Source organism: Castanea sativa, chromosome 12, assembly GCF_040712315.1.
Source record: "Castanea sativa cultivar Marrone di Chiusa Pesio chromosome 12, ASM4071231v1".
NCBI classification, from domain to species: Eukaryota; Viridiplantae; Streptophyta; class Magnoliopsida; order Fagales; family Fagaceae; genus Castanea; species Castanea sativa.
The window spans coordinates 34,526,316-34,552,472 of record NC_134024.1 but is presented as its reverse complement, the minus strand read 5'-3'; the positions used below and the strand labels follow the sequence as shown (position 1 = coordinate 34,552,472).

The 26,157-nt window shown below is 33.6% G+C and overlaps 2 protein-coding genes across 4 annotated transcripts; one reads left to right on the top strand and one right to left on the bottom strand.

Moving 5' to 3' along the window:
* Window positions 1–7,409: 7,409 nt before the first annotated feature.
* Window positions 7,410–14,330, top strand: LOC142618879 (transcription factor bHLH155). 3 transcript variants are annotated; one of them, XR_012841384.1, is made up of 11 exons: window positions 7,410–7,937; window positions 8,468–8,641; window positions 8,966–9,050; window positions 9,186–9,227; window positions 9,988–10,047; window positions 11,280–11,402; window positions 11,482–12,711; window positions 12,807–12,908; window positions 13,314–13,454; window positions 13,691–13,796; window positions 13,887–14,330. XR_012841384.1 is itself a non-coding variant. In XM_075791919.1 (11 exons), the coding sequence occupies exons 1-11, from the start codon at window positions 7,846–7,848 to the stop codon at window positions 13,971–13,973; spliced, it is 2,259 nt and encodes a 752-aa protein (XP_075648034.1). In that variant the 5' UTR covers window positions 7,410–7,845; the 3' UTR covers window positions 13,974–14,330. The 3 variants fall into 3 exon arrangements, 2 of the variants coding, with proteins under 2 accessions (XP_075648034.1, XP_075648033.1); XM_075791919.1 differs by having other exon boundaries at window positions 11,283–11,402; window positions 13,671–13,796; XM_075791918.1 differs by having other exon boundaries at window positions 13,671–13,796.
* A 74-nt stretch (window positions 14,331–14,404) lies between these two features.
* On the bottom strand, window positions 14,405–17,608 carry LOC142618880 (1-aminocyclopropane-1-carboxylate oxidase homolog 1-like). The gene is made up of 3 exons (XM_075791920.1): window positions 16,946–17,608; window positions 16,507–16,828; window positions 14,405–14,816 (listed from the first exon to the last, which is right to left on the bottom strand). Exons 1-3 carry the CDS (start codon window positions 17,485–17,487, stop codon window positions 14,541–14,543), a joined length of 1,140 nt encoding a protein of 379 aa, XP_075648035.1. The 5' UTR covers window positions 17,488–17,608; the 3' UTR covers window positions 14,405–14,540.
* Window positions 17,609–26,157: the final 8,549 nt, after the last annotated feature.

Sequence of the window (26,157 nt, the reverse complement as noted above, 5' to 3'; positions counted from 1 at the left end):
CTTTTATAAAGTGTGGAATGAAATTAGGGCAATAAACAAGCTAAGTCGAGTTGAGTATTAAAATCAAAATAAGAATAATTAAAAAGAAGAAAATTAATTGAATTATAGTGGATCGTCAACTTTGAGTAGTCTATTGAATGAGAAATAGCACTAAACCCACCTTATCTTCCAAGTGCTCAAATTAGATTAAGCACCTAATCTTAACAAAATTAATTACATGAGGTTAGAAAGCATTTTGTGCCTTTCCATGGTGGGTAGAGATCACTTTCTCAGTACAAATTTATTTTTTAAACCCATCATGCCCGACTTTTCCTATAAACTGTATCGTTTAGGATTTGCACGATGTTGATACGGTCAATGCCTTTTTTGAATTGATCTTAATAGAAATTGACAATAGTAATTTCATTGTAATCTCCGAAAGTTGCTTTTGTGAAGATAACACCTTGGGGTTTGCACCATATTAACCGTTGTAATTATAGTATCAAAATGATTAATGGTTGAGGAAAAGACTACAAGATCTTACACGTTTATGATTATCTGCTTAAACAAAGTCTTTGTCAAACTAATAAATTCAAATGTGCCATTACATGACTAAAATTTCATAAAATATAGGATTATGTGGGGTTTGTAAGCAGTAATTACTCTATTTTAGTAAAGAAATTTAGAATCCTTTGTCTCTGTCTCTTTTTGGGAGGGGAGAGGGAGGGCAACGACAGAGTTAGAATTTTTGTTTTTAGAGGACTCAAGTTATAAAAATAAAGAAATTTAAATTCATAAAATAAACTATTATAAATATGTATGTGTGTGTGAAACCTGAATTAACAAATATTATTATCTTTTCTGTATATAAGAAAAATATTTATACTAATTTAGCTTTTACAAAATTCAAAAAAAAAAAAAAATTATAAAGTCAACTTGCAAACTGTGAACTACATTTTTTTTTTTTTTGAAACAAACTGTGAACTACATTTTAAATCATATGAATCATAATAAAATAATAAATATCACTTTACATGCTCAAACATATACAAGTCATTATAATAAGAGTAATGTTACAGTTACAAACTATTTTACAACATTTTTACAAATTGCTAATGTGATCAGTCTTTTATTGGTTTTCATCTAACCCTACCATTAATAACATTTTTTCATTTACTAATAATCACTCACCACATCAGCAGTTTGTAAAATTTTTCGTATCTTTAGCATTATTCTTATAATAAATATATAATAATACTAAAAAAATAAAATACTCATTTAGTTATTTTATATATATGACAAATGCAATAACAAGGATCTCTAACTTCTACCCACAAAACCAATAATTGTCATTTCTTCTAAAAATGAAAAATGAAAATATAGCGTCTCTATCTCTAATTTTCTAAGTGCAAGATAGAAAGAGATTTCTTTATCTATTTTTAGTAGCATAAATTTGAATATGATTTAGCTTAAGAGTTACAAATGGCACAAGAGTAATAAGAATCTAAAAAAAAAAAAGAGTAATTAGAGGAAAAATTATGGACAAAGTTTAACTATAAAATTGGTTGTAGCCTAAGGCTACAACCTTACTCAATAAAATAAAAACTGCTACATATTTTGAAAATCTAACTGTTGAATTACATGTCCTTTACGCTCTTAATGCACTTGTCAAATTTTGTGTTAATTAAATATTATTTACTATATGTATAAGCTTATATTTTATGCATAATTTTAAAATACAAAAACTTGCAATTTAAACAATTTATTGATGACGTAGCTATTAATATTTAATTTTCTAGAAATTTTACAAGCATGGAGAATATGAGAAGAATATATAATTCAATGGTGGATTTGTCAAAAATCATCTGTAATAAAAATATATTAAGTAAGGTTGTAGCCTAAGGCTACAACCAATTTTGTAGCTAAATTTTGGCAAAAAATTATTGTATTACTTATTTACATAATGACAAAATTTAGCTACAAAATTGGTTGTAGCTTAAAGTTATAACCTTATTTAATATCTTTTTATTGAAGGTGAATTTTGACAAATCTACCATTGGATCACATTTTCTTCTTATTTTCTCTATGCTTGCAAAATTTCTAGAAAATTAAAGATTAATAGCTATGTCATTAATAAATTGTTTAAATTGCAAGTTTTTATAGTTTAAAATTATGCATAAAATATGAGCTTATAGATTATATAGTAAATAATATCCAATTGACACAAAATTTGACATGTGTATTAAAAGCGTAAAGAACATGCAATTAAACGATTAGATTTTTAAAATCTGTAGTAATGTTTATTTTATTGAGTAAAGTTGTAGCCTAAGGCTGCAATCAATTTTGTAACTAAATTTTGTTAGGTTACAATCAGTTTTGTAGCTTAAATTTGTCCTTTACATAAACTTATTTATCTTTAGAATTATATTGTGAACACATTTTGGTTTGATGGAATATTTATTTTATGATTGTAATAAGAGAAAAAAAATGCATTACTTATTTACACAAGTGTAGTACAAATTTATTTATTTTTATCATAAAAAGGGCTATTAATTAAATTTTATATATTTATTTTTAAAAAATACATTATAATTAGGAGAGGTGGATTTTAAAAAGCCAGATGGCCTCTCCCCTCCCTCCATCCATGAGGAGGGGGATGGAATTAATTTAGTGCCACTAAATTAGAACATACTTCCTCTCTTTATATATATATATATATATATATATAGATAAAAGAGGAAGTATGTTCTCTTTTAGTTTAGACCGAAAAAAAAAGAAGAAAGAAGAAAAATAAAAGAAATAGAATAAGACCATTTATATTTTTGGGAAAGCTAAAAAAAAAAAATCTTTTTTTAAAGTTTACATACTTTTAGGAATATATTTTGTGGGGATAAAAGAATCGAGTAGAAGTATTAGGCCGTGTGTCATGCTCGAGGATGCCAAGGAGCCCAATGATGATTAAACAGTAAGATAAGCATGTGGGTTAATGGGCCGAGGACAAGGACCAATAACAACAAACAAGTAATGTGTCCCGAGGAGCCAAACTTCCTCAGGAGGCGTTGTGGGAGGTTGGAGCCCGGCCACTTAGAGAATACCGTGTAAGAGGCAATCATACTTTGGAAGATAAGTTTAAGAGAAATGAGTCAACAATGAACTAAGAAATATCTGAGAAGAAGACTGTTACCGCCACATTAAATGTTCTGCATCTAACCAATTGGCCGCATTTACGTGGAAATGATGTCTGGACAGTAATATTTAGCCTTACAGCTACATACAAAGTTTCCAGGAGGGCTTTGATGGGAAAAGTATCCAGGAGATCACTTATACAATCAACATGTGGAAAGCTGGGATTGAAAAAGAGTAGGACTATATAAAGAAAAGGCCTTGGTGAAAAATGAGGTATGTAATCACTGGAAAACAAACAAAACTGAGAGAGAATACCTTGTACTTAGAAAAAACATGAGTATATACAAGAACAACTTATCCTCGGACTTTACCGAGGAGTGCCATTATACCATATTGTGTTTTTCTTAATGGTTTAATCTCCTTCAATTGAGACCCATATTTGGTTTGCAAAAATATTCTTTATTGTAGGATCCTCCCTCTAACAAATATATTGTGTTGGGCTTGCTAGGTTTTCCTTAACTGTTCACAAGTGGGAGGTTTGAACCCTTTCTCCCCTAGACCTCAAGCTCTTTGTATATGGGAGGTGCCAATTCAACTACAAGGCTTTTGGCATAATTGATTCAATTCTTAATTATAATAAGTTTCATCCATTCATTTCTTAAAAAAAAAAAAAAAAGGAATAATGGTCCAGCTATGTCTTCATAATTGATACTATTAATTTAATTTGAAATTTTGTAGATTACTGGGTGACTTTGCTTGTGAAGATCACTTCAATCAACGTAATCATGAATCTTCCATACTTATACTATAGTAATATGGAAAGTTATCTAATCGCTAAATAGTTTAAACTATATTCTCCATTGGATTCCCTATCAGCAGATTTGTCCGATTTGGTAAGATGACTAGCCTGAGAGAAAATAAAATTTTGAATAAGTTTTATTAATTGCTGCTCTTGCTTTTATTTTCAGTTAGATTCTAGGAAAAAGTTTTCCAAGAAAATAATATAAAAAGTGACAATCCCAAATCACTAAGGGCATGTGTAGTAGACTGTAATAGACGTTGTAATGCAAAAGTTATTACTATAGTTTAGTTATTCTTTAGTTTGGTTATGTTTTTATTACAATGAATAATCATTCTTTATAGATATGTATTCTTCAAAATGAGGAATAACTATTCCTCTTTAAAATATTGTATTAACTATTCCTTAGTAAGTGCAATAATTTCAAAATTTCCATATACATCTAACAATTATAAAAATAAAAAATCATAAAAAATAACACATATCTCTCTTAAATTTAAAACTAACAATTTTTAAGGAGATATAATTGTATGAGTAAGATATTTCTTAAAATAAATGTTAAGTTTTATTCTAATGTTATACCTCACAACCAAACTAATGAATATATCTAGTTATTATATTATAACACATTTTATTACTAGTAATAAAGATTACAATTCTTATCATAATTCCTATTCAGTGTACCAACTGTATCCTAAGTACGATAATTTTATTCAGGTAATGGCCACTAGTGTCACTTATACATCATATGTAAACATTGGATTTTCAAAATGGATCTTCCATTTTCAAGCAGGACAATATTGACTTAGAGAGCGACACGGAGAGAGAGAGAGATCAAACATTTACTCATGACCTTATAGACCAAGTCACCTCTCTAGATCGCATGTTTGTAAAAAGCTAAGAACAAAATCTACTTAGGATGATTTTGGTTCCAAAACTCTATTTTATATAGAGAGAAAGGGAAAGCTTGGAAAAAGTAGAAGGTGATGGAAATGATAATAGGTGTGGCCTTTGGAATCTGGTTGCAAATTGAAAAAAAAAAAAAAAAAAACCCTATAAAATTGTCAAAACCATCTCTTTTCTTTATGATTTTGCAGCATTGTATATTTCTTACCTCATATGGGAAGGAGCCCATGTAATTGATAGAAATTGAGGTTTATCATTTTATTAGAACAAAAAAAAAAGAAGAAAAAATTGTGGGAGAGAAACTGAGAAAGAGAAAGATATCATTGTGCTTTGTCTCTTTGCATTCATGATCCTACTCATTTCTCTCACTGTTTTCTTTATACATGAGAAAATGACCTATCATTTGGTTCACTAGCTCAGCTTATTCATGCACATTGCACAAGCTGGTTGACTTTATTTTAATGAGATTCAACAAGGGGTCAATAGACTCAATAGGTACATTTATTTCCTTTTCTGGGTATTAATTTATTGGAAAAAAATTAACAACCGTCCAGAGCATTTCAATCTTTTCATCATTAGAGAGGACCATAAAAAAGAAAAAAAAAAAAGCCAATGGTAAAAATTGCATTTGTATAATAATTGTACGATTTAAATAAGTTGAAAAGTTTTGACCTATAAAATTTGTAAAGATGATAACTAGTAGACCCATGGGACAGCAGGCCTCTCTCTCTCTCTCTCATGCAGTCAATTTTTAAGCTTAGTTGTTCATAGACCATTATTATGATGAATAATAAAGGAAACCTACAGTTCTTTTTTTATTATAAATTTATTATTATTATTATTATTATTATTTTTCAATTCCTAGCTCAAACAAAATAATTAAGATATCTAATCCTAAAATAAAGATACAACATACAATAAGAAATAAATCATGATTATGCCTAAATATTACCAGTGAACAAGGTAAACTATCTCTTAAATTTTTTTCCGACAAATTGAATCTTTAAAACAAAAGCAACGTTTGGTAGGTGATTGTTTTTGATGATGAATATAATGTGATCATTTCGCTTATTTTTGTAATTTTGTCCTTCATGACCAGTAAATTCACCACAGTTCCACAATTAATTGTAGCAAATTGAATAAAAATAGTGAAAAAATGATTAGAAATCAATGACAATAATCACTGAAGATCCCACTGTTACAACAAAAATCATGGGATTCGAAAAATGATGTTGAGTTGGTGTGGTGCATGAAACATTACTTCATGAATATGTCATGACCACATACAAACAGCTCCTAGACAATGTAGCAAGACATAATTGCAAAATAAAGATCAAGATAAACACTTAGCCATTCAGAAAAAGCCAATGCACGATCATTGTGCTCAAATGCCACTTGATGAGCATCGATTGGTCCAACTGTACCAAGGATTAAAATACCAATTACTGATATAGAGGATACTACAAAATTTTAAGAGTAAAGTTAATAAATATCCTAAAGGTATTGATTTGAAATATTTTTAGAAATTTTTATAAGAAAAAAAATAACAATTGATTATTTTAACAAATTTTTTTATATTTTACACGAAAGTGATGTTAAAACTTTTCAAAAGTAGCTTTTAAGGGCATCTGTTACAAGACTCAATTTTTGTCATATAAGTTTTACTAATTGATATGTTACCAATTTTTCTTAAAAAATAATTTTAACAATAATTTATTATGTTATTGAAATCCACTAATTACATTAATTATCAAATAAGTTTGCAAATAGTTTATATAACAACCGTAACATTTTTCATAAAATTTTAATTTTCAATTTCAATTTCAATTTCAATTTCGATCTCGATTTTAGTTTTGAATAAATCTTATTATAAGGGGGGAAGAATGGGGACAAAGGAAAATGAGGGTGTGGGTGTCACAACTTTTGGGCAATAAAATGATTGTTGAAAAGGACTTTTGGAGAGAGAGAGAGAGAGATAGGAGGGTAAGTTTTCATTAAGGTTTCAAAAAAGGGATTGAAAAATGTTGGGGAAGATAAGGAGCATTTTCCTCACTTAGGCATGATGTTGTTGGCCATCTAAAAACACTACCTAGAAAGTGTACTCAAGAACCCAATTTTCCTTAAATATAGATATAGCCTCTCCTCTTTCTCCTATAGCCCCTTGTCTTTGTCTTTTCGTTGTTCTGTTCTCTCTCAATCTATGCCTAAATTTCCTTTATTACACATTTTCACACCTCAAACAACAACAGCTAAAGTGCGCATTATTATTATTATTAAAGAAAAATGAAGAAGTGGTGCGTACTGCGCATCATGCGCACCATATAAAATGCGTGGGAGTATTAGTGACTTCACATCTTGTCATTAAAAGCTAGACTGAGCCGTGTGCGCACAGCGCATACCCAAAAAAAAAGAAAAAACAGAAGAAGAATAAAAAGAAAAAGAGAAACTATTTTTCTATTCTTTGCACCAATCACACAAAACAAAAGAAAAGGAAAATCAAATCCACTCTTTGTTTCTCTCTCTAGAAAACCAAAACCAAATCCAAATCGCCCCCCCCCCCCCCTGCTGAAAGTGAAAGTGAAAGTGAAAGTGAAACCTTGAGCTTGAAGGTTGAAACTGAATTGAATTCAACGAAAACGTTTAGCTTTGTTGTTTGTTGATCGTGGAAGCAAAAAGTGAAGCGAAACGATGTCGTCGGATATAAGCTAAAGGGAGAGTTTGTGGAAGTTGAAGAAGGGTGAGAGAAATCTGGATCGGAGGTGTTCGGAGTTGATGGAAAGGAGAGGAATGGGAAGGGATAGTCTGCTATTACCGACAGTAGGACCGCCGATAAAGCGGCGAGCTGGGTTGCGGAGAAAGCAGGCTGGTAGAGGCTCTTATAGAGGGAGTTAGAGAGAGAGAGAGAGAGAGAAACTCTGAAAAAACAAATACTTAAGAGAAAGAGAAGGAAAAAAAGAGAGAGTTTTGTGAGTGAGTTTTTAGTTGTTGTTTTGATTTTTGGAGGGGTAGTGTTTTAGAGAGAGAGAGAGAGAAAGATGGGTAGTTATAGTGAGAAGCTGAGGACCCTCTGTTTGAATACTGGCTGGAAATATGCAGTCTTTTGGAAGTTCAAATATCGCGCCAGGATGTCAGTTCTTTCTTTCTTTGTTTACTCTTTTTTTTTTTTCTTCATATATGAGTACATGTTGTTTGTTTGGATGAGTTTAAGCTAAAATTTCTGTATGCTTAATTGCTTGCTTTTAATGTTTTCTAAGTTGACAACAGGAGTTTGTCATGGTTGTTTTGAACTTATATTATGCATCTAAATATGTACAATTTTTTTTTTTTTTTTTGGGATATATGTATGTAAGAAGGTTTGAAAATATTAATAATAATAATATTGGGTTGTGGGTTGTTCAGTTAACTTGGAAAGTCTCGTCTTTGTCATCAAATAAGACAAAAATCGTCGATTGGTGTGTTGGTCTAATGATTAAGAGTGTAATCATTATGGAGCGGATGTGTCATGTGTTCAAATCCTATTGTTTCTATCAAAATTAATGATATTGTGTTAAGTGGGATTTGGTCAATTCTTCTGAATTTTTATGAACATCATGGTATGTTAGGGTGATTTTCATTCTGGGGTATGGTGTTTTATTTTTATTTTTTTGTTTTACGCAGGGTGTTGACGTGGGAGGATGCTTACTACCACAGCCATCATGAGCAACATGACTCTTTGGCGAATAATTACAGCAGTAAGACACAAGAGAAGTTGCCTGATGGCCATTATTCGCATGATCCCCTAGGTTTAGCTGTGGCAAAGATGTCGTATCATGTATATTCTCTGGGAGAAGGGTAGGACTCTTCTCACTTATTCACAATTTGATATGCTGTATGGGGTGCTCTTGTCATGCTACTGTGATACAAGGACATTTTTCTGAACATCTTGCATATTTTATATTTTTCCTTTTCAAATCCCATATAACTGTCTTTTAAGTTTTCACAAAACAGGCGATTTTAAGTTGAGAAAATGTTATCACTTTAAAATAAGCTTATGCTCGGGTTCAATCTTTTCGGTTTGCAGCATAACTGTAAAAAATTGCAGATGAAGAATAGGAACTTGATGACTAAAGTAGAGTATCACCGGTTAACTTTACATTTTAATTCTTCTTTTCATAGGATTGTTGGACAGGTGGCAGTTACCGGAAAGCATCAGTGGATCTTTGCAGATAAGCATGTTACAAATTCCTGCTTATCTTACGAGGTGCCGAACTTCCTTCAATGAAACTAAATAACATGCTTTTTTGCATGTATGATGAATAGCTCAGCACCTATCTAATTGATTCACCATTCATTGTTATTGTTGTTAATCTGTTTTTCCCTCTCTTGTTATGTTCAGTACTGCGATGGGTGGCAAACACAATTTTCAGCGGGGATCAGGGTATGCCTACTTTCTTTTGATGTTTTAACTTTGTGGTGACTGATGATTGCTAGGGATAGTGAAGGATTTTGTTTCTGTGATACGCTTAAATGCCATTGATTTATTTTCCCCATTGTATTTTTATCTTTTTATGGTTATAGGTCATAATAATATCTATGAGAAATACAATAAACCTGATGTTCATTTGTTGCGATAGTATTTAATTGGCTGAGATTGATAATGGAACAACCAGTTAATTTACTGAAGTTTGTTTACTTAAAGCATGTTGATATATATATATATATATATATATATATACATATGACTGTGGATCACAACATACTATTTGTTTGTCCATGTGCCACACCTAAGTGTCTGAATGTCTTCCAACCATTGGACCAATGCAAGCATTTATTCTGCTTGGACTAACAGTAGTGGTACATGCCACTCTGATAGGCTACTCAGATCAAACTAACCTTACCTTGTAGAATATCAATTAGAGTAAGGTATTCATTCAACTCCTAATTTGCTACGTGTGTTACTGACTTATCATAACCTGAGGTGCAATTTATTAACATTTGGACAACAGAGATGAATAAACAGATAACTTATTACTAGTTGTATTGTGATAAGTTGATGGCTACATGGTAGGAGATATGGTTTTAGATGGTCCAACATTTCCATTTACTGTATCTTGTTTTTCTCTGTTTTTATGGTTTCTGGTTTTCACTAATCCACTTTGATATCCTTTTAACAATATTGCTCTTGTTTTGTCCTGTAGACTATCGTTGTTGTTTCTGTTGCCCCGCATGGAGTTGTACAGCTTGGCTCTATAAATAAAGTACGATAAGTTCAAAATTCTTTTGGTGCATTGTCACAATCATGCATGATTACTGAAAATTTTACTCCAAGTTGATGTTTGTGCAGTTTCCTATGGGGTTACAGGATAGATATTGAACTTAGCTTTTTCTTTGTTATTTATTTATTTATTTTTAATTTTCAACATTGCTATGTGTTTGGTGTTATAGCTATTCAGATGATGATTCACTTCTGTTGCACCACTTGCTTCTTCAGTGAATAGTGATCGATGAACTGATCAAATTTGTCGTGTTTGTATGCTATATTGATGATTATTGGTGCTTTTACACTAAAAAAAATAATGACCATTGTAATGGTGAGAGGATGGAGATATCACCAAGTCACCCCTCTCAGGGCCCTGTTTTGGCAGGATCAATAGTATAAAACGTGGATTTTATAATAATTGGGTGAAAATTCTGCTAAGTCATTCACACCATAACATAGATTCAATGGAGCACCTCAGGTCATCTTAATAATGTCAAGCTCAATGATTGGTCAAGTCCACATTTTACCATACTATGTTTATGGATTTGACTATTTGAGGATTTGAGAGTCAGGGAGCTGCATGCCATTAGGCTGTAAGGCGATTGGTGTAATTATTTTTATTATTTTGCTACAGTGAACTTATATATCTTCTCTTCCTCCTTTTAATATAAGTGGTAAGATACACAACCCTAGTGATGTCTACCTTAAGACCAGGTCATTATAGTGGATGAAAAAGTTATTTGGAGTGGAGCAGTTATTGGCAATAAGGGGCAGTGTTGATGCCACTAAACCACTGGGGCAATGATTTTCCTGTGTCTGCTTCTAGTCAACAAAATTATAATGTATTCTGCCCCAAGTTGATTTGTTAAATCGTCATGTGAATTGCTATTAACATGTCACAGTTTATGCAGTTTGTTTGCCCCCTAATTTATGATTTGCATGCTTGGATTCTTCACAGTATGCCCCCCACATTTCTTACGTTATAAGTTCAATTTTATCCTGCATCTTTTTACTGTTAGTTTCTTGTTGTTTTAGGATAGATGATGTACTAATGTATGCAATATCTCTCAGTAGTGAACTTTCAATTCTATTTTGACCATCATGGGAGTAATGCATCAGCTTGGTTACAAGGATCTGCAAAATTAATGCATGCTGAAGTTTTTAAACTCATGACCTACATGTCATTTAAAGCTGGATTTACTTTTATGTTTATTTCCTCTTTGAGAAAAGCAGGTCAATGAAGATATGAAGCTGGTGAATCATATAAGAGATGTCTTTTTGACTCTTCAAGATTCTTCTATAGAGCCTATTCCTAGTCCAATACAATGTAGTATGAAGAATTTATTACGTCTGGTAACTCTCTCATGCACATAAATGAAGCAATATCATAATTTGTAACTGTGCGACACATTAATACTCTTGTTTTTCTCAGCAACATATGTCAACAAATAGTTTGGCTTCAGAGATGATTCCTGATGGCTTACGCAATTTAGATAAAGCCATAGACAGAGAAAGGCCAGATGTTTGGGTTTCCATGTTTCCATATTTTGGGAAAGACAGTGATAGTTCCTATGCTTTTCCACCACATGATTTTTATCAGGAAAAAGCAGCTGAAGTGGTCAATAATCATGGGGGGCTTGAGTTATCCACTTCAGGAGGTGATGAAAGTGCAAAATTTCATTTGTCAAAGTCTGAAATTGTCAATTTGGAGCATCAGAAACTAGTAGGGGTGAGAGCGGTTGATGACAGGAAATGTGCAGGGGAGAATAGTGGCTGCAAAGATATGGGGGTGTGTTCAGAATCCAATGCCAATTCATTCTCACACAATTCTGCTACTGATAGTGTTAACTTATATGATGTTATAGTTCCAGCTGATAAGGTTGGAGTTGATTTCACGTACTTATCTTCAGACCTCCTTGACTCAGCTGTTTGTGACAGATTTAAGTTGGATGGTATAAGTTTTTATGAAAATGGTCTGTTGCAGAAACCTGAATCCTTAGACATGAAAGTCCATAAAGATTTGGACAAATTGGACTTTCAAACTGAGTCAAGCCATATGGATATATTGAACACATCTTTGAATTTCCCTGCTGGATGTGAGCTCCAAGAAGTGCTTGGACCAGCTTTTCTGAAAAAGAGTGATTATTTTGATTGGCAAGCTGAGAAGACTGAAGATAGAACAGCTCTTGCGATGCCAGAGGGGATGAGCAATAGCCAGTTGACATCTGACTCTCACCCTGATCATCTTCTAGAAGCTGTAGTGGCCAATGTTTGCCAAAGTGGTAGTGATATTAAAAGTGAGAAACCATTCTGTAAACCAGTGCAGTCTCTGTTGACAACTGAAGTCAGTCCAGAGCCTTCTAGTCATACTGTGCATACTATCACGTCAGCAGCTTATTCATTTGAGAAGTCCTCTCTCGTAGGGGATGACAAACAGCACTGCTTGAGCTCATCGGGGGTTTGTGGTGCGATATCTCCAACAGGTTTTTCATCAAATTGTCCAAGTACATGTAGCGAGCAGCTGGAGAGATCATCAGAACCAGCTAAGAACAACAAAAAAAGAGCCAGGCCTGGTGAAAATTGTAGGCCTAGGCCCAGGGACAGACAATTGATCCAAGATCGTATTAAGGAGCTGCGGGATTTGGTGCCCAACGGATCAAAGGTAACTTTCTACCATTCTGCCTGCTGGGTTTTGGTCTGGTGATATTTGTAGTTCTTTATGTATAATATGCTGAAATTTTCATGATCGTTGCACAGTGCAGCATTGATTCACTGCTGGAACGCACAATCAAGCACATGCTCTTTCTGCAAAGCATAACTAAGCATGCTGACAAGCTAAATAAATGTGCCAATTTGAAGGTAAGACTTAGGCATTCATGTGTCACGTATCTTTTAACCTGGGCTTGGTGGATAAAGAGCTTAACCAGGCTCTCATCATAAATTAAGAAGCAAAAATTGAATTTTTAATTTTCAATTGAGAGGCAGTGCTTTTAGATAATTGCTTATGATTGGAGTGGGCTCCCACCTAGCACTCTTGTGGAATTATAATCAAGTGCTGGTAAAATAATCATGTTGTACATGGAATCTTTGAGTGTTACATATACTTTTCCCTACCCTCTGCTATGTAACAAACTGCCAGACATCAAAGTGATACTATCCAATTTAAAATTTTGACCATCTATTACCTATCAGAAAGAACTTGTATGTTTGATGACTTAATATGTTACTCTCTTTTCTTCTTATATATTACTGCTGAATTTGCAGTTGCATAACAAGGAACCAGGTATGGTATCATGCTCTAGTTCTGAACATGGTTCAAGCTGGGCAGTGGAGGTGGGAGGTCATCTGAAAGTTTGTTCAATAATAGTAGAGAATCTTAACAAGAATGGACAGATGCTTGTAGAGGTATGCACGGTTCATAAAATTTTGTGAAAGATTTAATTTTATTTTGGGAATTAGACAAGGAAAAGAAAAGAAAAAAAAACAAGAAGAAACCACTGAATAGGTTATGCATGCCAGTCCAATTTGCTTCTCCTATTTTATCATCTTCCTATTTTTTGTTTCCTTATCCTTGTTGATTTCTATATGTTTCCAGTATTACACTATGGCTGATATGTGCAGATGTTGTGTGAGGAATGCAGCCATTTTCTTGAGATAGCAGAAGCCATCAGAAGCTTGGGTCTGACAATCTTAAAAGGTGTAACAGAAGCCCATGGTGAGAAGACATGGATATGTTTTGTTGTTGAGGTAGGTTCAGAATTCTGGATGAGATATCTGGTTCTTATTGATCACGTGTATTTCATATGTTTGGTTATTTGAAACTTATTAATTATACAGGGCCAGAACAACAGAAACATACACAGAATGGATATATTGTGGTCCCTTGTTCAAATATTGCAACCCAAGCAAGCAATGCAACAGTGATGTCTGGTGACACTTGGAGATTTTCATGAGGGCTTCTCTGTAAAATATTGTGAGTCATATGTGATCTTTAATAGGCTTCTTGCGTCTGTGGCTTTTGTTTGCAAACCCAAAACCACCACCCCCCATCCCCCGGGCCAAAAAAAGAAAAGAAAACCCAAAGAGAGGGGAAAAATGAAATGCAAGGAAGATGGGAAAAAACCCAATGATTATGTGAAGATAATTTTTGTTTCTCTACTTTAAAGTGTGTAAAGATGCCATTTATTGTTTTACCACTGTTTCTTGTTTCAAATTTTTGTTGCGATTTGTTTGGAAGTTTGATTCTTCAAATAAAAAAAAGTGCAGTATTTTAATGTCTAATTTTGTTGCCAATTCTTTAGTACTTTCAATTGTTGAAAATCTTTATCAATTAAAGATTTCCAGCTAAGTCCCCTTCATCTTCAAGAAACAAAATGTAAAATAATAAAATGAAACAAAGATAGAAGTTAACAATAATGCAATAATTTATTAACTTTAATACAGATTGGTTTATTGATTTCCTCAAAGTAAAATTGAAAATGTTGCGGTAGCTTAAACTTGCATTTTATTGGTAGATGTGAGTTTAAAATGAGGAAGGGCTGGGTTGCCATCAAGTCCCTTTGATCTGTAGTAAGCAAGGTATTCACTAATATGGGTTTCCCTGTATATGGGTGGGTTGTTGTCAGATAGAAACTCCTTTATTGGCCCATATGCTTTAAATTTTTGTGTAGCACTTGGATATAAAAAGCATGCAACAGAAACCCTGGGCCCAATACGTCTAGCCAGTACCCTATGCTCCACGCTTTTGAACTTGTCGTTGGTGATTAGCTACAAAAAAAGAGAGCCAGATTGTGACGCAAGATATACTAAAAAAAAAAAAAAAAACAGTAGTCAAGCTGAGTGTTTGCCTCTTTATTATTTCTTTATATTTTATTTTTTGTTGGGGGGGGGGGGGGGGGGTGTTGTGTTGGTGGTGGTTAGAGAGAGAGAGAGTTCGATGTATTCCCAACTTACATAATACCTTTTGGGGGATCGAGGAAGGTTTGGGGTGGACCTATCACGCTTTGTGAGAGGAGTTGGTATCTTGTGTGTCTGACATATGGAGTGCACCTCTCATAGGCATGTGGGTCTTACAAGTGTGGGGCTCACAAACTTGTGAGAGAGGGGTGATAAATCCCCACGATACATTTTACCTTCCTGGGGTGCAAGGGAGGCAGGGGGGGGGGGTGATTGGGGTAATAGTTATCTCTTAGGATGCATGCACCATTTCTTCCCCAATGTGTAGATTCTACATAATATTGCTTTATTTTTTGTTTGTTTGTTTGTTGAGTTGTTCTACATTATGTCATAGTCAAGCAAAGCATCTTATACATAGGATGTATGCATTTTCTCTTATAGCGTGTGGACTTTGCAATCATGGAATCCACATTCCACATGTTATGAAAGTAAGGATGCATATATTAGACAATATAATCCACACGTTGTAAGAAAGATGATACATATATCTCATTACATGAGATAACTTCTTTGGGGTGGGGTGGGGTGGGGTGGGTTCAACTGGCTTTTCCAAGCTTTTAGCTTTACCTTCTACATTTTCCCCCACTTTACGGTTTTCCCCCACTTTACAGTTTCTTTCTTTATCTTCTAAAATTTTAATTTTAACAACATAAAAAAAAAAACCAAAATCTAAAACTAAGTGAGGAATGAAAAAAAAAAAGAAAGAAAAGAGAATACTTCACAGTTTCTAGGTTCTTTATCTTTTAAAAATTTAATTCTAACAACATAAAAAAAAAAAAACCAAAATCTAAAACTAAGTGAGGAAAGAAAAAAAAATGAGAATAGTCTTAGGATCAAGGTTTTTATTTTTTATTTTTAAATAATTTAAACCCTAATAGTTGGTACAATTATTACAAAACATAAATTTATTATACTTATAAAGGTAAAAAACTAAAAATAGTATTTTACATATGTTAACCAAATTCTTATTTAATTCTTTATGTCAACAAAAGAATTCATTAGTTTGTTTAGTAGATATAATTGTTTTGAGGTTGACCAATATATAGTATTCTTCAATGGGTCTAGCTAATAAGTGCATTTAACACATTTGTTAATGAATCATTTAAGGAAAGTTTTTTTTTATCCGTTTTATGTGAAATATAAAAAATTGTAAAAAAAGTAATTAATTTTTTTTCCTCTTCCATTAAAAGTTTCTAAAATTATTTTTTAAACGAATCACTTTTAGGGCATCTATTAACAAAATTCATTTTGAATTTAACACAAGTTGTTATTTAGTATCAAAAACCTCATAGCTCAATGGTATTTATTAATGTCAAAAACCTTATAATTCAGTGATACTACTTACTCTACTGTTATTATAACTATCAGACGATAATAAAAAACAAGAACAGCTTTTAGGCTTAGCACTTTTTCAGTTTTCAAAGTTCAAACGCACCCCATTTGCGTAGCTGAATAGATGAAAAAGAAGTATGTGGAGTGTGGAAAGAGCTAGTACTCTTACCTGCATAAAGTCACCAATGTTGGCTACTAGTGCTCCGTGCACTGGTGGGACGTCAATCCAGTGATTTTGATGGAGGACTTGGAGGCCACCAATACTGTCTTGTAAGAGTATAGTTAGAGAGGCTGGGTCCGAATGCTTTGTTGTGCCAATTGTCAAGTCTGGTTCAGGACAAGCTGGGTAATAGTGGCATACCAATGTTTCAGTTTTCATGCATCCTATATTTTCTAGGTAGTCAGTGTTAAGCCCCAAAGCCTCTGATAGTAATTCTGATAGTGCTTTGCTTAGTTCAATCACGTGTTTCATATATTCACTTACAACCTCCCTGAAAAATAAGACACAAAAAAAGTGTTAACTAATTTTGCATATATAGACACAGTATTTATATATATATATATATATATATATATATATATATATATATATATTGCATGTACAGTACCTGCATACTAGGGGAAGTGCTTCAGGGTTTAAGGGACCATCTCGGAAATCAAATGCAATTGAATCCCTCCAATTTGCTGCTTTAGACACTAAGAGATCACCATTGCAGTAATACTTAACTCGTTGCTTTTGATCACGCGAGTACCACTCCATCTTCTTTTCCTTTGGTTGCTCATGGAATTGTCGCACAGCTTCTAACATGTTGTCTATAACACTAACTGGAATTCCATGATTAATCATCTGAAAGAAGCCCCATGTTTCTGATGCTTTACGTATTTGATCAACGATTTCCATCCTCTGGAAACTTTGTTCAAAGCCTTGGACATCAATCACTGGAACTTGGAAGTGGGTAGTGGCTGGAGATAGCATTGGAAGGCTCTCTGGTGGATGGATGAGGAACCTTGGGACCTTGGTCACTCCAGAGTCTACTAGTCCTTTAACTCCAGCTTTTGTTTCATCAAACTCCTTCACTTCCTTGGCTCTGTCATAGCCCAATTCATCTCCTGGAACAAGTTTATTTCCTACACTAGAAGTGAGATCCATCCTAGAGTTGGTGAATTTTGGATTATGGAAATCAGATTGCTTACAATTTGAGGGGTTGGAAGTGGCTATATAAGCAAATTAAAGAAGGGTACAAGATGCCTATGTTGAATAAACTAGTAGATCAGATGCCTATGATTATAAAAATGTGAAAGCTACCTATATTAGACAAAAGGCCAACAGATAATGAGATACCCACTTTTTACCTTCGCCTAACAAATAACAATCACAATCTTTGGACCTTACAATACAATAATATATGTTGAACAGAAAATGTCTTTTCCTTGGATTGTTTGGCCCTTCACACATCACCAATAACCAAAAAAAGAATGTTGAAGTGATAATGTTTCGGCTATATTTAGTCACTACTTGCCAAAATGAGGGGACGGTTGTGCAAGTAGTGTAAGTTCATTGCTTAAAACCTGGATCAGTCTAGATTTTCAAATTAACAGTACCATAAACCAGAAAACTTAATATTTTTTAGAACAACAAATAAATGATTTTCGGCATAAAATATGCAGTATTCAATTCTAGCTGTAAAAATTTTACTTTCTAGCTGCTTTTCTAACCAACCCATTTTCTTTTGTAAATATTTTTCTAACTTGACTTTTGCATCACGGAACTATATATCCAATAATTGAACAGAATCGTAAAGCTTTCTGGTTGATAGTTTATTTTAATAATTTTTAAAATTTCTTATTTATTTTACAAACAAGTTTTATTAAACATTTTTGAATATTTGACTATTTTCTCAAGTGTATACAGTTCTTTTATACCATACACACACTAAGTTAAATATTATAGGGAGAAATTTTTTAAAAATGACTTTAAAATGTTGGCAAAAAATTTTAAACTTAGAATTTCATTGATATTATAAAGTAAGCGTTAAGATCTGATGGTTTTTAAAACATTAATAAGAGAATAAAAAAATAAAAAATAAAAAACGTGAACTCCAGCAATGCACATCCCAACAGTAAACGTGGACACAATTTAGGCATGGGGGCATGCAAGAGATGCATTTTCCTTAATTGTTGAATAAAATAGTATCCCAATGATGTCAAGGACACCGTAGTCTATCCTTTTGAGTCAAAATAAAAAAATAAAAATGATGTCAAAGTTAGGGGTGGCAAAATTTGACACGACCCGCGAACCCGACACGACACGACACAAAATTAGCAGGTTATGAGTTGAGGTTTAACGGGTTCGTGTCATATTCGGGTTGACACGACTAACCCGTTTAATAAATGGGTTGGGTTAGTGTTGAACACATAGAACCTGTTTGACCCGTCTGACTCGTTTAATTAAATGATATTTTACCAATATACCCTTCAAACTCTAGGTATATAAACTTATTAGTTGTTGTGATTTATTTTTTTTGACATATTGTGATTGATTATTTGTGATATTGAGATATGCTTTAATTTTGAATGATTATTTGTGATGCAGTTACTCATTAGTTCTGAATTTTATATTAAAAATATTTATTTGTTTGTTTTTTCATTAATTTTTATTTTTCATTTTAATAAAATCTGATAAACAGGTCGACACGACTGACCCGTTTAATAAATGGGTCGTGTTAGGGTTGAGAAATCTTGACCCGTTTAATAAACAGGTCGGGTTAGTGTTGACCTATATAGTCGAATACTCATGACTTGACACGACACGAACCCGACACGCGAACACGAATTGCCACCCCTAGTCAAAGTCTTCTTATATTGCACGGTGCATGCCAGCTAAAATTAATGTTGGTCACGTTTGGTAAGAAGCGATGCGATACTATTTTATAATTTATATAGCATTTCCTCACTGTTCATCATTATTAGGAAATGACTTCCGTATTATAGGGATAGGCTGCGGCTATTCATTACTCACCTTATCTTAATATAATGGTAACCCAAAAAAAAAAAAAAAAAAAAAAAAAAAAAATATAAATATATATATATATATATATATATATATATATATATAATGGTAACAAAAATCAAAGTTAATTTAGTAGCCTGATAATTACTCGGGAATAAGAGTATCGTTAGAAATACAACTATTAACATTGCATGATGTGATTAAAGTAATATATATCATTTTTGTTTCGATATATTAGTTACACCATTTTCATCATGCTTCAAATATAGTAAAGATAATATCAATAATTGTAAAAAAAAGAAGTTGTATTCAATAAAATGAGTGGCATACTGCCAATGACCATAATAGCTGATGGCATCTCCGAGTGGCACACTACCAATGAACTTAATGACTGATGGCATCTCCCTCGATTCCAAATACCTAGGGGTGAGCAAGGTTTTCGGTTCGAGACTCGAGTCGGCAAGGATATGGATAGGTTTAAGAATTTAAATTCATGCCAAAACTAATAATAATAATAATATATGAGTGGCACACTACCCTATGCCGCTAGCCTTTTTGTGTTCGGTTTTTTAGGGCATGAAAAGATAGATAGAAAGATGAGAAACTTGGGGTTGGGGGTTGGTCTTGCATGTGACCGCAATCACAAGTTGGATACCCTGACTAGACTAGACATCATCATTCATCAACAAGTTATTCAAATTTGCCTAGCATGCATCAGTATAGTTTGAAAAATTCTAGTGTTATACACATTTGTACAATTTTGCTCACAACTCGCTCATGTGGCGAGTTGTAGTTGGTGGAGAAGTGATGATAGGTCCATGTGTCATACCTCTCTACCAACCATAATTCACTATATAGACGAGTTGTGGGCAAAATTGTGCAATTATGTGTGACACTAGAATTAATCTTATAGTTTAGATTTCAAATTATAACTTATAATCATCTGGTTTTGTGCACCTAAAATGGGCAAGAAACTAGTTTAAGATGTGTTATTGTTTGATAGAAACTCTTTTCTTGGCCCCTAGCATTCAAATAGAAGAATCACGTAGTAGCTGATACGCCGGGTCCAACCTGTCGAGCTAGTAGCCTATGCCCTAACACTTGAATTTGAATTTGTCATTGGTGATAAGCTACAATCTACGTACATCAAGATTCAAAAATGGCAGCTATGTTGTGATTTGTGAATGCTAGTCAATCAACACATGCACGCAGCACGCAGCGCACGCGCACGGTTTCTTCGGATTTAGAGGGTAACTAATAGTTTCATTTATTACCAATATTATATTTTTATATAAGTCTTGGCCCAATTTAATTGATTTAACATGTACATACTTGAACAAATTAAAGAATTAATAGAGTGATGATGGAGATTCAAAAAATTGAAAAATATTAAAGGTATTATAAATTTTATTATAGGATTATATTAATGAGTGTTTTTAATTAAGACAATTGTTAATAAATTATATTAAAAAAGTTTTAACACTATTTTTATGAGAGATATAAAAATTTAAAAAAAAAAAAAATTGTATTACGGTTTTTTGTAAAATATTTTTACAAATAATTCATAACCTAATACTCTTAGAATATTTATTAATATTTTTCTATTATTACATAAGTAAAATTTATTATAATTTTAACATTTTTTTAGGAAATATTTTTACCTGCATGATGCCGGCAACATTTTGCTACTGGTTCTCCCTGCTTATGGGGCACGTAACCCATGATTTTGTGCAGAACTTGCAGGCTTCCCATATTGTCTTGTAGATTACAGTGAAAAAAGATGGATCTGACTGAATCCATGGTTGTGTCTAGGGTCAGTTCTGGCTGGGGACAGGCAGAACACTTATGGAACAACCAAGCTTCGGTTTCCATTCATTCTGTGCTTGCAAAGACCTAGATCTTCATAAGATAGTACGGTTAATTTCTTTGGTACAGTCATATACTCTTCCTGTGTTTGCTCACCGCAGACACGTGTTGTTTCAATTTCCATGTTGGTGAAACAAATATAATCCCAAAAATTTCTGAAAGACAGACTCTAATACCATGGTTTACCAGATTGTTTCAAAAATTACAAGCTTGTTTAGAAACAAACCATTTATATCAAGTTAACATAAAGTAATATATCTAGCACAATACCTCCATCTTTAAGAGAACTGTTCCTAGCTCATGTTTAAGCCAGTTGCAAACTAACACATACAAATCTCTTGCTATTATCTCTTCTTCCTTGTTACTAACTGGAACTCCATGGTTAAGCATTTGAAAGAAACCCCATGATTTAGATGCCTTTAGTGTTTCACTATGTCCACTCAAAAATAACTTTCATAGCCTTTAAGATCTGTCACTGGAATCTGTAGATGAGTAAAAGTAGATGACACATTTGCAAGTTCTAGAAGAATTGATGAAGAACCCGGGAATTTTGACCACCCCGGAGTCTACGAATCCAGAAATTTGAGTCTACAACTCCAGAAATTTCGTATCATCAAACTCCTTCACTTCTTAGCTTTGAAATAACTTTTCTCTTGTTTGTCGTTTTAGTGGTCCGTGATTAATGAGAGTGACTCTGGTCTAATTTGAGAAGTTGGTTTGTTTCCATTCAAGCTAAAAAGATCACAAATTAGATGCTTATATTGCAAGAAAATGGTAGACTAGATCAAGATGCTTCTGGTTACAAAATGCACAAGCCAAATAAGTTGCGACAAGAGGCCTATGACTCTAAGAGTTAACACGAGGGTTGAAGAGACTAACTATGGCTAAGAGACTTGTAGTAGAAGCAAGAGACTTTGCTTGCACACATGGTAAGTTGGGTCTAGGCCTACTCTATTGGGCTAATATATCGTTAACATGATCTACTCTATAACGGTGATTCTAGTGGTGTTAATTGTATATTTATCAAAATGAACAAGACTTGGTCTTGAAAGTATTAGTCAAAATCAGTCTTTCTACACCTTATTTTTTACATATCTTATATTTTGGATAGTTGGTCCTCTCTAGCTTCCATCTTTTTGTGAGTGGCCTGAACTATGTGATAAATTACTAAATATCCTAAAAATTTAAGCTGTTAGGAAATACAATAACAACAAACAAAGTCTTAATTCCAAAATTTTGGGGTCGGCCACAGATCTTTAACATGTTAGTTAGGGTTGACTATATGTATCATTTGTCTCCAATCTTCATTATTCTCTACCTAAAGTCATATTCTCTGTTACTTTCTTAATTGTTTTTTATCTTCATCTACATTTTTTTGTTCCTTTATATAACTTGATAAACTCATTCGTTTTTATTAATACATTAGTTGCTCTTCCCTGTGTGTGTGTGTGTCTATATATATAAAAGCAGAGACTTCAAATGGGAAAGTATGAGGTTTTGCCAAGTGGTTCATTTTATTCTATGTAAAAAAAATTGAAATATTCTCAAGTGCTACATCAAAGATAAGAACAAATTAAATATTATTTTTTTTATTTGGTTCAATATTTCAAGACTTTTCTAATTAAAAAGTAAGTATTCTTTTTATCCTTTGGTTCAATGCGTTTCTAGACTTTTCATCCCTCACACATAAAACAAAACTATTTGCATTTTAATTCACAATTTTCACCTCTTACACTTCTACTCCTTTATATTTACCTACCCATGGCTCTTCGTGCCATCCTATGTCAAATACACACAGACCAAAAACGATGTTATTTACCTTCAATCTTTCGACGACATCTACCTAGCTCTAATATTTTTGTTTCATCTAGTCCTAACCTGTATGAGTTGGAATGGGAGCTTGCATTTTATATTGAGTGACAACGGCAATTAGGATTTTGATGTTAAGGTTAGACGTTGTGGAATTGTGGGTATTGTAATTGATGTGATTGACTGTGGGTGTTTAGGATGTGTATTTTGTTTTAGAATTAAGGAGAAAGAGAAAAACAAAGACACATTCTATATTAACTTTTACTCTACAATATTCCTCCGAAGTTGTTTTTTATTTATTTATTATTTCTTACTACTTCAATTGAATAATTATAATGGACATGTGCGTGCAATTTACAATTGTTAATTTTTATGATGAATTCATTACTAATAAAGTTCTATAATAGTTATGCTATAATACATATATAACATTCTCTAAAACTGATGCGAACCTCAATCGACACGCTTTGAGACCCAACAAAAATATTGGAATATTTAACCCAGGAAAGCTAAAAATCAGATATTTGATAGAAACCCTGACCCAACGTTTATAATAGAAACGCGAACCAAAGGTATAAGTTGACCTTGACCCAATGATTATAAAGAATCACGAACCAAAGGTATAAAGTTTGAACGCCACAAGGAAGAATCCTTGATAAGTTCACAGTTCTTGAAGAACCAAAAGAGAGCAAAGCCTCACCTTTTCTGAATTTTATTCAATTCAAGCTATTTAGGGCTGATTTGACTTAATTGGGAGTGATTTATGGCATGAATTAATGGCTGATTGACTTTCCGGCTGATTGACTTTCCAGCTCTGTATCAGTTAAGGCAGATTTTTTCCTATTTTGGATCTGCTAATTTCAGACCAAATCAGCTTTTATTTAGGGTTTTATTAAAAAAAAAAAAAAAAAAATTTGTTTGTAGTTTCAGTTCTCTCAGACCACAATATTGTTTTCTTTTGTCTTCTTCCTTTGATTTGGTATTTCTTCCTTTGATTTAGTGTTTCTTTCATATTTTCTTGCCATTGGTATTTGTTTTAACACTACAAGTTGAATTTCTTGATCAAGTTTGTTAGTTCTTTGCAGAACTGAAAAGGCGAAGCAACGAGTGGAAAAAGGCAAGAGAGTGTGAGACTAATATCGGGAAAAAGCCAATTTAAGAGTGAAACACGAGTGGGAGTGACATAATTTAAGTGCAAACACGTGAGGCAGTGTTGTGAGGAATTATTTCTAACAATTCTCTGTTGTTTCAAAAGTATGTCTTTCAGGTGTGAAACATCAAATAGGGAAGGAGGGGAGGAGTCGTCCATCATTTTACAGGCTATGCAACAACAATTTGAACGCATGAATGTGGTGTTTAATGAGATTCGGGATCGGATGGATAGGCAAGACACTGTTATTGCTACTTTGCGTGAGGAGCGTCCCCAAAGAGGCCCTAATGCTAGAAGGTCAACTTATACCTTTGGTTCGCGTTTCAATTATAAACGTTGGGTCAAGGTTTCTATCATAAATCTGATTTTTAGCTTTCCTGGGTTAAATATTCCAATATTTTTGTTGGGTTTCAAAGCGTGTCGATTGAGGTTCGCATCAAAAACCATCTTACATAAAACATTATAACATTATCTGTGCATCACATAGGTAACTTACTAGTTTTCATTAGAAGGAGCTACCCCTATCTTTAAGCAAATTTTCTCCTTTCGAACTCTATCTTTCTGTGTATTTCCACTTATTTATAGTTGTTTGTATAGTAGCCCTATACAATTTTCACTTTATTTAATGGGTATTTTACGATCATACAACACTTTTAATGCGTCTCTCCACTTTATCCACTCTGCTTTTATCCTATGATTCATGTCATCTTTAATTTCTCCATCTTTATGAATTATTGATCCAAGATATTGAAAGTTGTCGCTCATTTATATCTCTTGATCATCAAGTTTTACCGCCTTTTCATTTATGTTTATACTTGATAAGGGTGCTCTCGTCATAAGATTCAAGTCAATGCACGAAAGAGAGGCCGACGGTCCCTCCAAACCCGTTGGCTTTATACCAGCAGACAACGGTGCCATATGGCTGACAACCCCATGACATCTAACAACACATCTCCATGAAGCTAACTGGAGGTCTTCGGACGAGGCAAGAAGTCGACGAGAATAAAGAGGCCGACGAAAATAAAGAGGTCGAAGAGTCCAGCATGGCCTAGCTTGACCTTTAAGAATATCTATATAAGAAAATGTCTTGCACCCCACGGTTAACCCTATTCAAGGGAACTTTTATAAGGAAAGGATCCCGCAAGATACGTGTATTAATGAGGATCTTCCCTACAAGGAAAGACCCTCTTTGCCAAGAAATGAATGTTAGCCCTACGCTACTATAAAAACCCCAAAAACCCTCACAAACCAAGGTACGTATAATTCACTCCAGTTCTGGCACTTTAGAGTTGTAAAAGTTCTCTAATTTAACCTTTGAAGGGTATTTGGCTTGTACCACATTGGTACTCTTTGTGAGGTCCCCTTCTTCTTTGTTGCGTAGGTTTTATTTAGAGCACGTGAGGACTGTGTGACTTACTAACAATTTTTGTCATCATTAGTTAGTGCCGTCTATGGGATCACGTATCAACAACTTCATTATAGTAGAAGTTGTACTACCATTTCCCTGACAAAGAGTTGTATGGTACTCACCCGCTTGATGGCTACCACTTATAACCAAGGAGACAAACAACGCACTACCGCCCTTGAAAGACAGGTACAGACTCTTGCGCAGTCATGGAACACCTCACCAAGCAAAACCACGACCTGGAGGAACAACTACGCCAAAGAAACGTAGAACCCAACAATCATGGGGACGAGTAAGAAGGTACCAACATTGAAAGAAGGGACTAGGAAGGACCCGAAGGCAACAACACCCCCAGCAGACAAGAGCGGCAAGATACCAGCCGACCATCCATAGCAAATATGGCCCCACCGTAAATGGTTGTCGAGATGTAGATGATGAAGGAACGGATGGATTTCATGATGAACGCCCTCGGAGGACGGGTATTAAGTGACCTCAACGAGCTGGTCCATCGGACGGACTCGTCCTTTATTGCACCCGTCACTTTGGTCCCCCTTCCACTAAAGTTCAGCATACCGCAGGT